This window comes from Durio zibethinus, chromosome 1, assembly GCF_047325235.1.
Source record: "Durio zibethinus cultivar Kanyao isolate XHJ-2024 chromosome 1, ASM4732523v1, whole genome shotgun sequence".
In the NCBI taxonomy this organism is placed as follows: Eukaryota; Viridiplantae; Streptophyta; class Magnoliopsida; order Malvales; family Malvaceae; genus Durio; species Durio zibethinus.
Window position 1 is genome coordinate 3,879,557 of NC_143162.1, and position 14,677 is coordinate 3,894,233.

The following is a 14,677-nucleotide window of genomic DNA, read 5'->3' on the forward strand; positions in this document are numbered from 1 at the left end:
ACTGACACCTTAAGCCTAGATTAGCTGTCACTTAAGCCCAGAATAGGTGCACCTAGATTTTAAACCTAAATTAGTTGGCACCTAAGCCCAAATTATCTGGCATCTAGATTTTAAGCCTAATAAAATTGGCACCAATTATGAAAAATGTTGTGATCAAGTTTTTTTCAAGGTTACTTAGTGGTGATATCTGAATTAATTTACATCTTTATTCAATGGTGATATATGAGTATTCATGCTTGTATATCATTAAAGTTTTTTTTGTGGTGATATCCAAGTAATCATATTTGATTATTATCTGTATATTCACTCGATGGTGATGACCAAGTTCCTTTCGATAATGATACTTGAAATTTAAAAAGTCTTAATAATTTGAATGTTTCTTTATTTTTTTAAGAAATAAACTTTCATGAAAGAATTTGTAAGTCCTCCAGGCAGTACATTTTAAATTTTAAAAGTTTCAGTGCCTCTTTTAAAAGGAGCATTTGTAGACATCAAGATTTGTAAGTTCTCTTAGCATAATATTTTAAATTTTAAAGTTCCAAGACCTTGGAGCATTTGTAGATGTCGAGATTCATAAGTCTTCCGAGGATAACATTTTAAATTTTAAAGTTTCAATACCTCTTTTTAAAGGAGCATTTGTAGATGTCAAGATTTGTATGACCTTCAAGTGTTATCTCTAAATTCTCTAGGAAAGATTTGTAAGTCCTCTGGATAAAATATTTTAAATTTTAAAGTTGTGAAGTCACTATCTAGAAGAGTATTCCTAAAATTAACGCAAAAGAAAAAAATAAAAACAAAACAAAACAAAATAAAACTTTTAAAGAATCCTCACGTTGGCTCTAGATAAAATTGTTATCTATGTCTTTGTCTGATTCCTGATTCTCAATAATGTGTAAAAATGAGTAGCTGTGGATACCTTATTTTATCCAAGTCAATTCAAGTTTAATCAATCTTTTGTATTTAGTTTAAACATTTCGATTCAGGTTAACTAAAGCGTTTTAATTGGATGGAACTCGTTCGAGTTTCTCTCAGATCAACCATTTTTGGATTATATTTCATAATTGAAAACCCAATAAAAATCCAAGTTTAGCTTAAGTTCATTTTAAAACTTAAATTTTATTAAAGTTAATTAATTAAAAAATTATTATTAATTAATAAAAGGAAAACAAAAAATGAAAAAATTAACAAAATGACAAAAACTGAAAGGATCAGGCAAGGCAGCCCTTTCTTTCCTTCACTCTCTTTTTCAACTTGTTTTTCCCAACTCTTTGATTTTTCACCTCTCACTTTACCTATTGACTTCTAGCATGTATCAATAAAAGATTCAATGTCCTAAAATGAGCATGCTTCACTGGTTTCAAAAGCCAGCAGCTCTTCGAACTAAGCTAACAAGAGTCCAAAAGAATAATCTTGAGGCTAAATCAAAACGGCTATTTCTAAGGGCACCAATTGACATCAGGGATTTTTTTTTTTTTCTTTCTAGTGTTTTTCTTCTAACCAAGTTATATAATTCCCACACTCCCAAGAATCAAAATCTACAACAAACACCAAAACTTTTGGCCAAGCAAAACAAACTATAAGGCTAGTAACCCTCCAGATTCCTGCTTCTAGATGAGTGCCCCAACATCTCCATGCCATAAGTCCCCTGACTATGCAAACAAAAGCTCTTACGTGTACGTTTCTGTACACCCAAACCTACCAACCATCAGGCCAATGGCTCCCAGCCCCTTTGCCAAACCACCCTAACCTTTTACAAATCATTTTCAACTAAAACCACCTCTACCATCCATTCCAGACCACCCCTGTGTCCAGCCCCTACTAGTGAGCATATGCCTACCAAACCTCACATTCACCAAAATCCCAAACACAAACACTACCCAAGGCCATATACTTTTATCTTTTTGAATACTACCCATCCTCGGTCCCTACACCCCACCCAACACAGTTCATGTATGCACCTGAACCACACCCTTAAACCAAGCAAACCTTAATCTAGTCGAGACCACCACTATTTATAGGCACCTACATTCTCGCTAACAATAAGAGGTAACCCAACCTATAGCCATAGACACCAAAAAAAAAAAACACAAACCTAAATCTACTTTCAGACCACCCAAACTTACAACATCTTAAAACAAAAAAATCACAACAAAAAACAAACCATTATCTTCATTAGATCAAAGAGAAACCTAGCACCAAGCTTCCACCTAGCAAAAAAAAAAAAGAGTTTGAGTCTCACATAAAAAATAAAAAGAAACAAAACATATTTAGCAAAAAAAAAAAAAGATGGAGAGAAAGGCTTAGGCCCCGATTGAAAAAAAATTAGCAATAAGATCTGATAGAGAAAAAGGAAAAAAAAAACCTATAACTGAAAGATTCGACAAGAAAAAAAGGGAAAAAATAAAAGAGAAAGGAAAAAAAAAAGGGAAGAAAAATGAAGAAAAAAATTGAGAAAAAAAATAAAAAGGAAAAAAAAAGAAAGAAGAAGAAAAAAAGAGAAAAGACGCCAACTAGTGGAGGCACCGATGATAAGAAGATGACGACAACAATGGCAGTCTTGGTCGAAATTTAGAAAGCTGAAAGACTTTTGAATTTTTTTTAAAAGAAAAGGTTTTTTGTAGAATTGAAGAATGAAATGAAATTTATAAAAATCTAGATATTTATGATAATTAAAAAAATTGAAAAAATTTGCTAGATGGGTTTACCTAACCCACACCCAACCCATTAGACTCCAATCAGTTAGCCCAACAACCTATTTACTCTCTTAGCCCAACCGACCTATTTACTCTTCTGGCCCAATTAACCTACTTGCTTCTGTGGCCCTTACCGAATTCATGATCTATTTATTGGAGTTGGGTTGCCAGGCTTGCCCCTCTTTGTTAGTTTTGGATCCAATTCTAAAAGCTCCTTTTAGGGTATATTTCTTCTCTTTTTTTTGTGTTTTTTGTTTGCTCATTTATTTTCATGAACTCTTGATTATTGGTTATGATTGTTAATTATTATTTTCACAAGTGTTTTAGCACTTGTGAAAATAATAATAATAGTGTTTATAGTAATAAATTAAAATGCCAATACGTTATTGAAGATTAATTTGCTTATGGATGATTAATAAATTAAAAAATGAATACTGAATAAAAAGTGAGAGATAGTAATTTAATGATTCAAAAATGATCTTCTTTAGAAAAATATTTTCTCATGGAAACAAAGATAAAAATGATATTTTAAATAAATAATAATAATAATTTTGAAAACCCTTCCTACATGTTGGGGAGAATTCAATATCGTGTTTTAAAATTTTAATTCTGCATAGATGTTGGAGAATTAAAAATTAAAAATTAAAAAATTTCCTTCACAAACCAAAAATTATAAATAAAATTTCTTGCATTTTTAATTTTTGTTTTCGAAAGGAAATTGTAAAAAGCAAATAGGAATAAAATATAAAAGATTCAATTAAATTGGTTGTTCTAATTTTTAACTTTTATATGCATAATTTATTTGTTTTGTGTTGCATCGATATAAAATTGTTAAAGAAAAGGGAAATTACAAAAACTAAACTTGCTTCGAAAATCCTCCTAAATGTGATAGGTAATTGATGGAGTGTGGGTTATCAATAATTCTTATTTTTCTCATAAAAAAAAAACCTAAAACCATAAAATCGAAAACCCCAAAAACATCATTCAAACCCTAAAACTTCAAAATTAAAATCCTAAAATCTAAAACCCTAGAATCGAAAACTCCAAAATCCAAAACCCTAAAACCTCGAAATTAAAACCTTAAAACCTGAGACCCTAAAATCAATACCCTAAAACTCTAAACTCTAAAACTTAAAACCTTGAAACCCTAAATTTAGCCAAACACTAAATTAACTTGCAACCCCGAATCATCACCCAAAATCATCAGTCAAACCCTAAAAACCTCGAACTAAATCCATACAAAAAAATCATTGTAAAATTCTAAGGATATGTATGAAAATCTCATATAAAATAGTTTGTTCCCAAGCACCACCTAGAGAATGGGGTATTTAGAAAATTTTATTTTATCAAGTTTTTTTTTTATGAGTCTTTAACCTGAAATAATAATGAGATTAAATAAAAAAATAAAAAATAAAATTTTAAATATAAATAGTCTCACATAAACTCTACCTAGAGGTTGAAAAGTCCAAATGGTCTCATTATATTTAAGAACCCAATTTCAAAATAGCATTTCATCCTTATACATGTCACCCATTGGTATATACACATTTATTTATTTATTTATTTATTATTACTTGCATTCATTTCGCATATTTATGCCTTTTACTATTGTTTCTTAATTAATTGTAGCATCATTAGTTTTTTTTTTTTTTTGGTATAAAATATTTTTTATGAAAAGTATTATTCAAAAACATAGATTTTTAAATAAAACTAAATTAACATTCTAAAGGAAATAATTTTTTGTACTTTGTCTAGATATTTGAGAGTCACCAACAATTGTAATCTACAAAAAATATTATTTTCATTTTGAAGAATGTTGTGACAAACCTTAGGTAAAAAGAATTATCCATAAATTATGCCTAAACATTGGATAATTTTAAAATAATTTTTTTAACTTAAAGATTTCCTTAATATTCCTAAATAAATAATTTTAATAAAATTATTTTCTTTTTCAAAAAAAATAAATGGAATTATTATTAAATTTCATATCAAAACTATTTTATCCAACATAAAAAATAATACATGATTAATTGGTATCAATTTTTATGGGCGTGATAGGGTGTTAATTTTTTTTCACGCGTAATTGACTCTCGAACTCAATTTCGTTTTCATAGATTGAAAATTATCTTTTTGATAAACGTTAAACTCATTTTATTATTTTATTAAAAAATAAACTTTTTGGATGGACAATTACATACTAAAAAAATTGGTAGTGACTCCCCTCATTTTCTTGATTTTAAAATTTTAAACGTCTAATGGTCTCAAAACTATTATAATATTATAAAAAAATGAATGACAAAACAATAAATAAATATAAATATAAATATAAAAAGTAGATATAAAAAACAAAAAAAATAAATATATAACGTAAAGATAAATGTATATAAAAAATGAAGATTAATTCAACAATAAAAATAAAATAAAAATAACAATCTAAAATTCAACAATATGAACTCGACAAAACTTGAACCTAATCAATTTGTACTCCAAACTAAATAGAACGTCTACCCAAATTATTCAAAAAATGACTGAATCACATCACTCCTTTTTTTTTTTTTCTAATTAAAGAAAAGTCAATAAATAATGATGATTTCAACATCACGTGATCCACGGAAGAGACTTTGATTAACTTTTATTACCATGTGATCAAGTGTATATATTATTTTAAATTTATGGGTTAGTCAAAAGCTTTCACAAGAGTTTGAATAATTTAAATTCTGCAGATAAACGACTCAATTTTAAATGGAAACTTTGAAGGACCAGCTTCAGTGAGGTATATAATAATATGGCCCGTTGACGAGTTTGTTAAACTACTTGATTATTACCCAATATTCAAAATCCTTTTTGTATTTAAATAGTCTTACTTTCCTTGTTCTTTCCCCCATTTTTTCAAAGTTTGGGTGGAAAACACCTTATAACTTTAATCTTAATTATTATTTGTTGGCACTTAAATTTTTTATAAAATTATAACTAAAAAATTATAATCATGATTAAGTATTACACATATGAAATATATAAAAAAACCATTAAATTAAATCAATTAAACAAACCATGACATAATTAAAAATATTAAATTAAAATCAAACCCACACACCATAAAATTTAAATCTAAAAATTTAGAATTTCATAAGATTTTCCTTGCCATTAAGTTACAGCTTAATAATTATGGGAAAATTTCCTTGTGGAAGAAAAGATAAGATTGATGTCATCTCATTTGATCAATTGCCCATTTGTATTTTTTTTTTTTTATTCAATCAATTACCCATTTCTGATTAATCGAGATTATTGACTTGCTGTTTTAAAAGTGAAATAAAAAGTATGAAATGACAAATTGATCATAAACGCCAATCTTCTAATTGGTAATTGAAAATTGGCTATTTGTCAGTTTATGAAGCTGTTAAAATATCACTGATCTCCCCTCTTCCCTCTCCTCCATTAAATATTGTGTGTACTCTAACAGTAATTAGACCGATCAGGGAATGTCGATGAAACCACTTTGGAAGAATATAATTATTCACTTGCAAAGAATGAGAATAATGCCACCAGTGGGCAGTGGCTGTGGCAGTGAGTGGCCCCCTCTGTGTGATCCACATGTTCCGCATCAAGACGTTCTTTTCCGCATTTTAAATTGCTTGTATATCTTTGCTTCTAGTCCTCTAAGTCATCATATATATATATATATATATATATATGTATATATATATATATACATATATATATATAGGTTTATGTATATATATATAGGTTTTAAACGGTGAGTTTGATCCAATATTGAGAGCCTTTTCGTGTCTATAGAGGGACATAATTAATATTATTGTAATATTGCGACAATTGAAAAATATAGATAATAATATAGTATGACTTGATTTTTATAGAAAAAATTGAAATTGCATTCGATTAACTTGTATCAGGGTTACAAAAAGGTATGGCAAATATTTCCACCAAACTCTTTGTGTTCCAACCTCACAAGATGAGTCCCTAGATGCTAACCTCAAAGCTGCCATTTTATCACCAGAATTATAGGCAGCGTCTACATTTATCTTTATTGTCCCCGTCGGAGGAGGTAACCCTGATCGATATGCCCCAGCTTGCTTATCCAATGGAATTCATCTACCATAAAAGATCTTCAGTAGTAGGTAGGATTCCACAAACTATGAAGAACAACCACAACCATCTCCAAGCAGGCAGCCTTTGATGAACCTTAAGCTTTTCCTTACCATGTAATCTCCAAGGCCCTAGCCACATAATACGCCTGCCTAACTGAAAATCGTAACTGAAAGTTTTAAATTCAAATCCTAAACAGGAATTAATGAAGATTTATAAGATTGGATTTCAAATATTGAACAGGAATTAATGAAATAGTAATTTCATTGTTGGTATGAATGTCGGAATACAACTCAAGGACTCTCTAACTTTCTCTATCTTATACGTTATTCGATTAAACTTGATAACAAATAGTTACTACTAAAGATTTTACCCTCAATAATTCCCAAAATATATTATGATTTTTTAAAATCACAAAACATAATATATGAATGATATATTCTAAGCAAATTGTGCTCAATGCATATTGATACTTATTGACATCAGTCAAGTCAAATAATATTTTATCAGAACCCAAGCTCTATTAATTCCACATTAAAAGAGGATTAGAGGAGGATCCTATTGAAATATAACTCAACCTGCTGATCTGTCATGAAGCAATTAAACTATGTTTGAGGGATCATTTAATTTCCTTGATAGAGAAAGAAATGCCAATGGAAATGTTGGGATGATGATCAGCAAAACTTTCAAGTACCCTTCAGTTAAAAACTACAAATGCAGCGATGAAGTGTAGAGCATGGCAATGCAATTATGTCATCCACACAAGTTTCACAATCACAGCAACTGCTGCACGTTTGATCATCTACGTCATTGATGGTAATGGGCAATAATTTAATTTGCTGGTGGTCCAAGTTGTACACTATGAGCTAGACTCGATATAATTTACCATAGTGGTAATGTAGAATCTTTATTGACATATATAATATTATTAATTAATAATAAATTTTAAAATTTATATTTGATACAATATCAGTATATAAATTTTATATACCGCCTGTGAATAAAATAATATCACTTCATTAATAAATAAATATCGACTCTTAAAATAAATAAATAAATAAAAATTAATATTTTTTAAAAAGTTTACTTATTAATGAAATGACCATAACAATATTTAAAATATATATACTAACAATACATTGAATATAAACTCTAAAATTTGCCAAAAAAATAATTAATGATAATTAAAGTCATGGATTACGGCTAATATTTCAACACGTAACTCAAGCTCATGTTACTAAGCACGAAATTGCACACCTTTGCTAGCTACATAGTACAGATATTAATCCTTTTATTTCTAGAAGGAAATTTTAGGTATTCTTTTATTTTTTGAAGACAAATTTTAGGTAAACTTAGATTATGGGTGCATTGGGAATTTCTCAAGAGAGAAATTAATTGATCGAGAGATGAACAAAGTCTCTACAAATAAACATCTTAACAGTTAGATCTGCTCGAAATTAAAATTTCATTTTAAAAATTTTCAATTTAAATCTTAAATATGAATGAGGTATGAAATTTATAAAAAATGTGAGTAAGTAAAGAATTATCTTCGATGATATAACTAATAGATTTTGTATGAACAAACACTCTAATTTAATAAAAATGAATTATCACATGATTGAGATGAACTTCAAAAGATTTTTCACTTGATTTTAATAGAGCTAGAAGTAAAAATTGATTGGTTCAATGATATTACCAAAAGGAAAAAGGTTGTATACCATATATATGTATTTTGTCTATCCTTTCCCTTTGTCTTTTTTTCTCGATGGGTCAGTTATCCTTTCATTTCTACCCTCAATCATGCATCCAACTTCAACTATTTTTCAAAAGCTTTGCCCTCTTTCTTACATATCATTGTAATGTCGTATTGTAAGGTTTATATGTCATGTGCAACTAGAATTCTCCATATTTCTATAAAAGGAAATCAAAGTTTTTTTCGTTACATCATAAAAGTTCAAGGTATCTATTATATACTTTTATATATATATATATATATATATATATATATATTTCATAAAAGGATCGAACTTTAAACATGGTTACTTTAACCTAAAAAAAAAACTCAAGTCTTAAAGCAAAGAGAAGAATTGAAAAATTAAAATGGGCAATGACAAAGATGAAAAGCAAGGCACTAATATTAGTAGTGTTGTGCATTGTTTAAAATGCTCATATATACCACACATGGAGAGAAAGGAATTGCAAATTATTCAAGAATGAAGAAAAAAAAAAAGGAAGAACAAATGTATGATCAAGTTAAAAAAGCTGTCAGTGCTCAATTACATGGATTATATTTGTTTGCTGTTGACTTAGTTAATAAAAATTTGTGTGATCTTAGAATATAAATTAAGCTATATTGCATAATAATTAAAATATAATTTGATTATATAAACAGTAAGCTGGATTAGTAGGATGAAGATTGTATGTTGTAATGTCCTATAGCAAATTACTAGTTCTTTGGATAAATAAAATACAACTTATCCAAAAAAAAAACTTAATGTACCTCTATGATTGATCCTTTTTTATATTTTTTAATTAAACCTATATTTAATTGTTTATTATCATTAATGAATAAGTTTTAAAAAAAATATTAATTTTTTATATATTTATTTTAAAAATTGATATTTATTCATTAATAAAATATTATAATCTAATTTACTAATAGTATATAAAATCTATATATTAATAATATATCATACATAAACCCTTGAAAAAACTTAAATGCAAATTTAAATGCAGAAAAATATTAGTACTTTTAAAAATAATTTTTTATTGATAAAAGATGCATGATTAATTTTTTGTACATGAATTCATTATATTAAAATCAGATACTTGTTGTCTTATATATATATATATATATATATATATATGTATATATTAAAATCGGTGCATTTATGATAGTTTAACAAAAATATATATTCGATCCATTCATATGATTTGTTCAGTGAATTTTCTTAGCAAAGGTAAATTATTGTCGGCCAAACAAGGCAATCACAAATTTACGAGGCTAAAAGTGAAGGGCAACCTATAGCTATATAGTCAAAATATTTTCCTTGTAGATTTTCAATTTAAAGACCATTGGAGACTTGCCGCTACCTCCTTTTGTAAACTCGTGGGCACAGTCAGCTAACCAATTTCTTTTCTAAATTTCTTTGGTAAAGAAGAAAAAAAAGTAGATATAAGATTAAATTTTTTTATTTAAAATGATGAATTTTATTATTATATTTCTTAATTTGTTTTAAAAATATAAAAAATTAAAAGTAACAGAATAAAGTCTATATATTCTTTTATTTCTTTATAAATTAGTTTTTACTGTTATTTTTCTATTTTTTAATCAATTAAAATAATACAATTAAGAGATTAGTAATAAATTTAACTCGCAGTTTACAAAGAGTAAATGAGAAATCAATTTGAATCTTATCTAAAAAAAGAATTAATCGGTACGGTTTAGAATAAAAGCACGTGGGTTGATTGTTCACAATTACATTAGTTGACGGCAAAGTACTGGCAGCAGCAGATGCCACTAGTAACTTTGTTCTTTAGCCCACGAGGGTTTTTTCATTATTTTATTTTTTTTAATTTCACCTTTTTCTTTTTTTTTAAATCTTTTTATTGCTTTTTCTTCGGAAGTGGATAATATTAAAGCGCCACTACTCCCTTGAAAACTATTTTTAACTACATAAAATTTTCTGAATCTGATTCGTAAGACCTTCAATTCCGCTACCTCTTGTCTCCCTCAGTCTCTCTCTCTTTTTCTTGTACCCTTAATCTCTTTTCTTTCTTTTTTTTAATTTGTCTAAAGTTGATTTTTCTCCTATGGAACTTGAAGCTTCCTGGTTCTTTCAACTCCTTCATGCGTCCTTTTGCTTTCTTTTCTTCACTTCTATTACAATCCTTTCTCTTATTTCTGTCGTGTTTTGCTTACTTAGACCAAAGCTGTGTTGCAACTGTGAGATTTGCAGTGCTTATCTCACTTTGAGTTGGTCGAAACAATTTGACAATCTTTGTGATTGGTACACTCACCTGCTAAAGAACTCGCCTGGCAAAACCATCCATATCCATGTTCTTGGCAACACAATCACAGCCAACCCTGACAACGTTGAGTACATGCTTAAAACTAGATTTGAGAATTTCCCAAAAGGGAAACCTTTCTCCATGATCTTGGGTGACTTTCTCGGTCGAGGCATATTCAACGTAGATGGTGATTCCTGGAGGTTTCAGAAGAAGATGGCAAGCCTGGAGCTTGGGAAGCTCTCGATAAGAGAATATGCTTTTGAGATTATCAACTGTGAGATCAAAGACAGGCTTATCCCGTTATTATCATCCGTTGCAGCTGCCAAAGAACAGCGCGTTTTGGATTTTCAAGACGTGTTTAGAAGGTTTTCATTTGATAGCATCTGCCGGTTCTCTTTTGGGTTAGACCCTAGATGCCTAGAGCTTTCCTTACCCATGTCAAAATTCGCAGCGGCCTTTGACTTAGCCTCGAAATTGTCAGCTGAGAGAGCTATGACTGCTTCCCCACTTGTATGGAAGATCAAACGGGTGTTGAATTTAGGCAGTGAGAAGCAATTGAAGAGGGCTATCGAGATTGTTAATATTTTAGCGAAAGAAGTCATAAGGCAAAGGCGTAAAATGGGCTTTTTAACCCATAATGATCTTCTCTCTCGTTTCATGCGTACCATAAACGATGAAACTTACTTAAGAGATATTGTCATAAGCTTTTTATTGGCTGGCCGTGACACGGTAGCATCAGGTTTAACAAGTTTGTTCTGGCTACTGGCAAAGCATCCAAACGTAGGGTCAGCGATTAGACGAGAGGCAGATCGAGTAATTGGAAAAAACCAGGACCTGACAAGCTTTGAGCAGTTGAAAGAACTAAATTTTTTACAAGCAGCAGTGTATGAGAGTATGAGACTCTACCCTCCTATTCAATTCGATTCAAAGTTTTGTCAAGACGAAGATACATTACCCGACGGGTCTTTCTTGAAGAGAGGAACTAGGGTTACTTATCATCCTTACGCTATGGGACGAATGGAAGAGATATGGGGTCCAGATTGCTTGGAATTCAAGCCTGAAAGGTGGTTGAAAGACGGCGGGGTTTTCTATCCTGAAAACCCTTTTAAGTATCCAGTTTTCCAAGCTGGATTTAGGGTGTGTTTGGGGAAAGAGATGGCTCTGGTGGAGCTGAAAAGCGTGGCACTTTCACTCGTCCGAAGGTTCCAAATCGAATTAGTGACACCACATCGGACACCACGATTCTCTCCTGGGCTCACCGCTACTTTTAGTGGTGGACTCCCTGTCCTGGTACGGGAAAGAAAACCTCGTTCATAAATCTCTCTCAAAGTCATAATTACTCATAGTATTATTGTACAATTGTGGCATTAATGCGATCAGGTAACCAAGTGTGTGGCCTTTACCACAGCATATAGACAGATTCATCGTCAGCGGGGTACCAAGTTGCAGGGCCTGACCTATGATACCCAAATTGACGTATGATTAAATAGCCAATAGGTGCTAAAGGAAAAGTGTTCCCTGTATTATTCGTCACTCATTACAATATCCATCTGATGATTTGTATCGATAGGACATTAGATCTTATTCTTGCGCAAAATTATTTGTGGCTGCTGTTTTTTGACTGTAAAACAGATGGATTTATCCAATTGGATGTAGCTTTATCTCTGTTTATCAGTTCAATCGCACACCACGAATCTATCGCAAGTACTCTATTTTTCACTTGTACAAGTTTGGGTTGGAACGTGAATATATATCTTGATATAATCTAATCCAAATTCTAAATATTTACTTTTTATTCCTCGCAATTGATCAAATGGATGCATGGTCTAGTTTCAAGTCTAAATATATATTACACTTTCAGTTCTGATTCTGGCTAGCTTCACTATCGATCAATATAAATATATAAATATATATAAAAATATATATACACAAATTATGCAGTGAATCCCATTAATAATGATTTTTTTTTTTTTTTTGGTGATTGAGAAAAGTTAGATGGAAGAGTGTAAATGAACAATTATCCATAATACCTGAAGAGAATTGCTTGCTGTTAAAAAGAGGATTAGACAGTTCATCAATACCTGGGATAAGCCAAAGAGACAGAAAGTGTGAGGTTTAGTTTGTTAACAAGAAAAAAGTCGGTAGTTGGGAAGCCCTAAACAGGTGAGGAAACCCAATGGAAAAGTAGAGAAAAATATGGTGCAAAATTAAAATAGAAAAAACACTTTTGCCTACAAGGTCTTCACGTGCGTCCTTTTATCAGTTTCCCACAAGGGGCTTTTTCTGTGACTGCCACGAGGGCTGCAGTCTTCGATGTCGGTCCTCTCACTTATATATGCACTGAGATGCTTACTAGGAGGACATGGGGGTATTTTACTTACGTGTGGTTGGTTCGAAAATTCTAAAGAAAAAGTGTTGTAAATTATCCCACATGCGAAAATTGCTTTCTAATAAAGACAAATTGATCGAACTGAAAATTAATATAGTATAATTTGAAGTTTCTTTTGATTGATTAATGCAGTTATACTTAAAAAAATTACATTTAATAAATTTGAAATTAAAATTTCAATATTTATAATTATTTTTTAATTTGATTAAACTCAAAATTTTGATATTTGTGGTTTAATTATGAAAATAAACATATGAAGCTAAAGCTTGAAACATCAAACCAAATAATGAAACATCGACAAAGTCGGTCCAATCGTTTTGAATCCACATTTCTTGGTTGGATTAAAATTTATCCTCTTTTTGAAGAAAATGAAAATTAGACTGTAAAATGAAATACCAACAAATAAAATTAATTGGTCGATGTGCGTGCATTATTTACATTATCTTCATGTATATAGTAATGGTATAGTGTTTCTTTTTCTTCAAGACCTTAAAACAAAGGACTAGTCCTTATAATAAGCTTTCCCATGCAAGCTCTTTCTTCAAAGCCAAAGAGACAATAACAGTGATAAAATCTATGGGCTATGGCGATTAGCAGTTGAGCTATTGGTGCAACCAAGCCATTGGATTATCAGAAGGATATGATAAGTAGTTTCCTCTTTAATATTTGTCGTTTTAATTATTTAATTATTGGGATAAAGTGCTATGTATAATGTATCTAAGTATATATATTAAGATTGCATATAAAATATTTTCTTTCTTTTTGGGAATGAGGAGATCAAGTGTCAAGTTCAAAAAGTTAATTAGTCATAAAACATTATACTTTTTTTATTGTTCTCAAATAGAAATGCCTTTTGTATTACGTGTTGGTTGCAAAGAAATTATATAACATAAAGATCGATATATATATATATAATAAAAAATAAAAGGCAATCTAAGTATTGCTGATAGGCGTTTTTAAATAATTCATTATCTAACATTTCCTAACGATTTACAAAGTCATTTTCAACTTTTAACTAATTGGTCTCCGATTCCGGCCTAAAATTCAGTGGGCCTATTTCTTCTATCCTTGAAGATTGACAATGGTGTAGTCCACTTTAGAGGTATATAACAAATTCCGCAGCCCATTCCTAGTTTGATTTTTGGGGTCTCTTTCCTGATAGATTGGTTGGGCCTAAAAGCCTTGTTTTAGGCTTTCTTTGTTATATCGATGAGCTTCGAAGCATTGTCAATGAGAAACGTACCGTCCTATTCCTCTTTTAACTTGGGGTATAACATAGCAGTAAGGTATAAAATAAGAATTCGATATTTAATTTAGATGATTTATGTAATTATTTTTAAAAATGATATTTAGTAGTTTTAGAATTCAAATCTTAACATTTATATTTTTATTTTTATTTTCATATTAAAATCTCATTTGTAAAAAAATGTATATAAAATAAAAAATGAGGAAGATACGATACCATATAAAAAAGAAAAAG

The 14,677-nt window shown here is 29.8% G+C and overlaps 1 protein-coding gene across 2 annotated transcripts; it reads left to right on the forward strand.

Moving 5' to 3' along the window:
- The first annotated feature begins 10,489 nt into the window (after positions 1-10,489).
- Positions 10,490-12,479, forward strand: LOC111310986 (cytochrome P450 94C1-like). Of its 2 annotated transcripts, XM_022910366.2 has the most exons (2): positions 10,490-12,098; positions 12,189-12,479. In XM_022910366.2, exons 1-2 carry the CDS (start codon positions 10,611-10,613, stop codon positions 12,288-12,290), a joined length of 1,590 nt encoding a protein of 529 aa, XP_022766101.1. In that variant the 5' UTR covers positions 10,490-10,610; the 3' UTR covers positions 12,291-12,479. The 2 variants fall into 2 exon arrangements, with proteins under 2 accessions (XP_022766101.1, XP_089614324.1); XM_089758198.1 differs by having other exon boundaries at positions 10,490-12,258.
- The last annotated feature ends 2,198 nt before the right edge of the window (positions 12,480-14,677 follow it).

Coding starts and splice junctions, on each gene's coding strand:
- LOC111310986 (XM_022910366.2), top strand. CDS start 10,611: ATGGAACTTGAAGCTTCCTGGTTCTTTCAACTCCTTCATGCGTCCTTT. Junction 12,099..12,188: donor GTGGTGGACTCCCTGTCCTG/GTACGGGAAAGA, acceptor TAATGCGATCAG/GTAACCAAGTGTGTGGCCTT.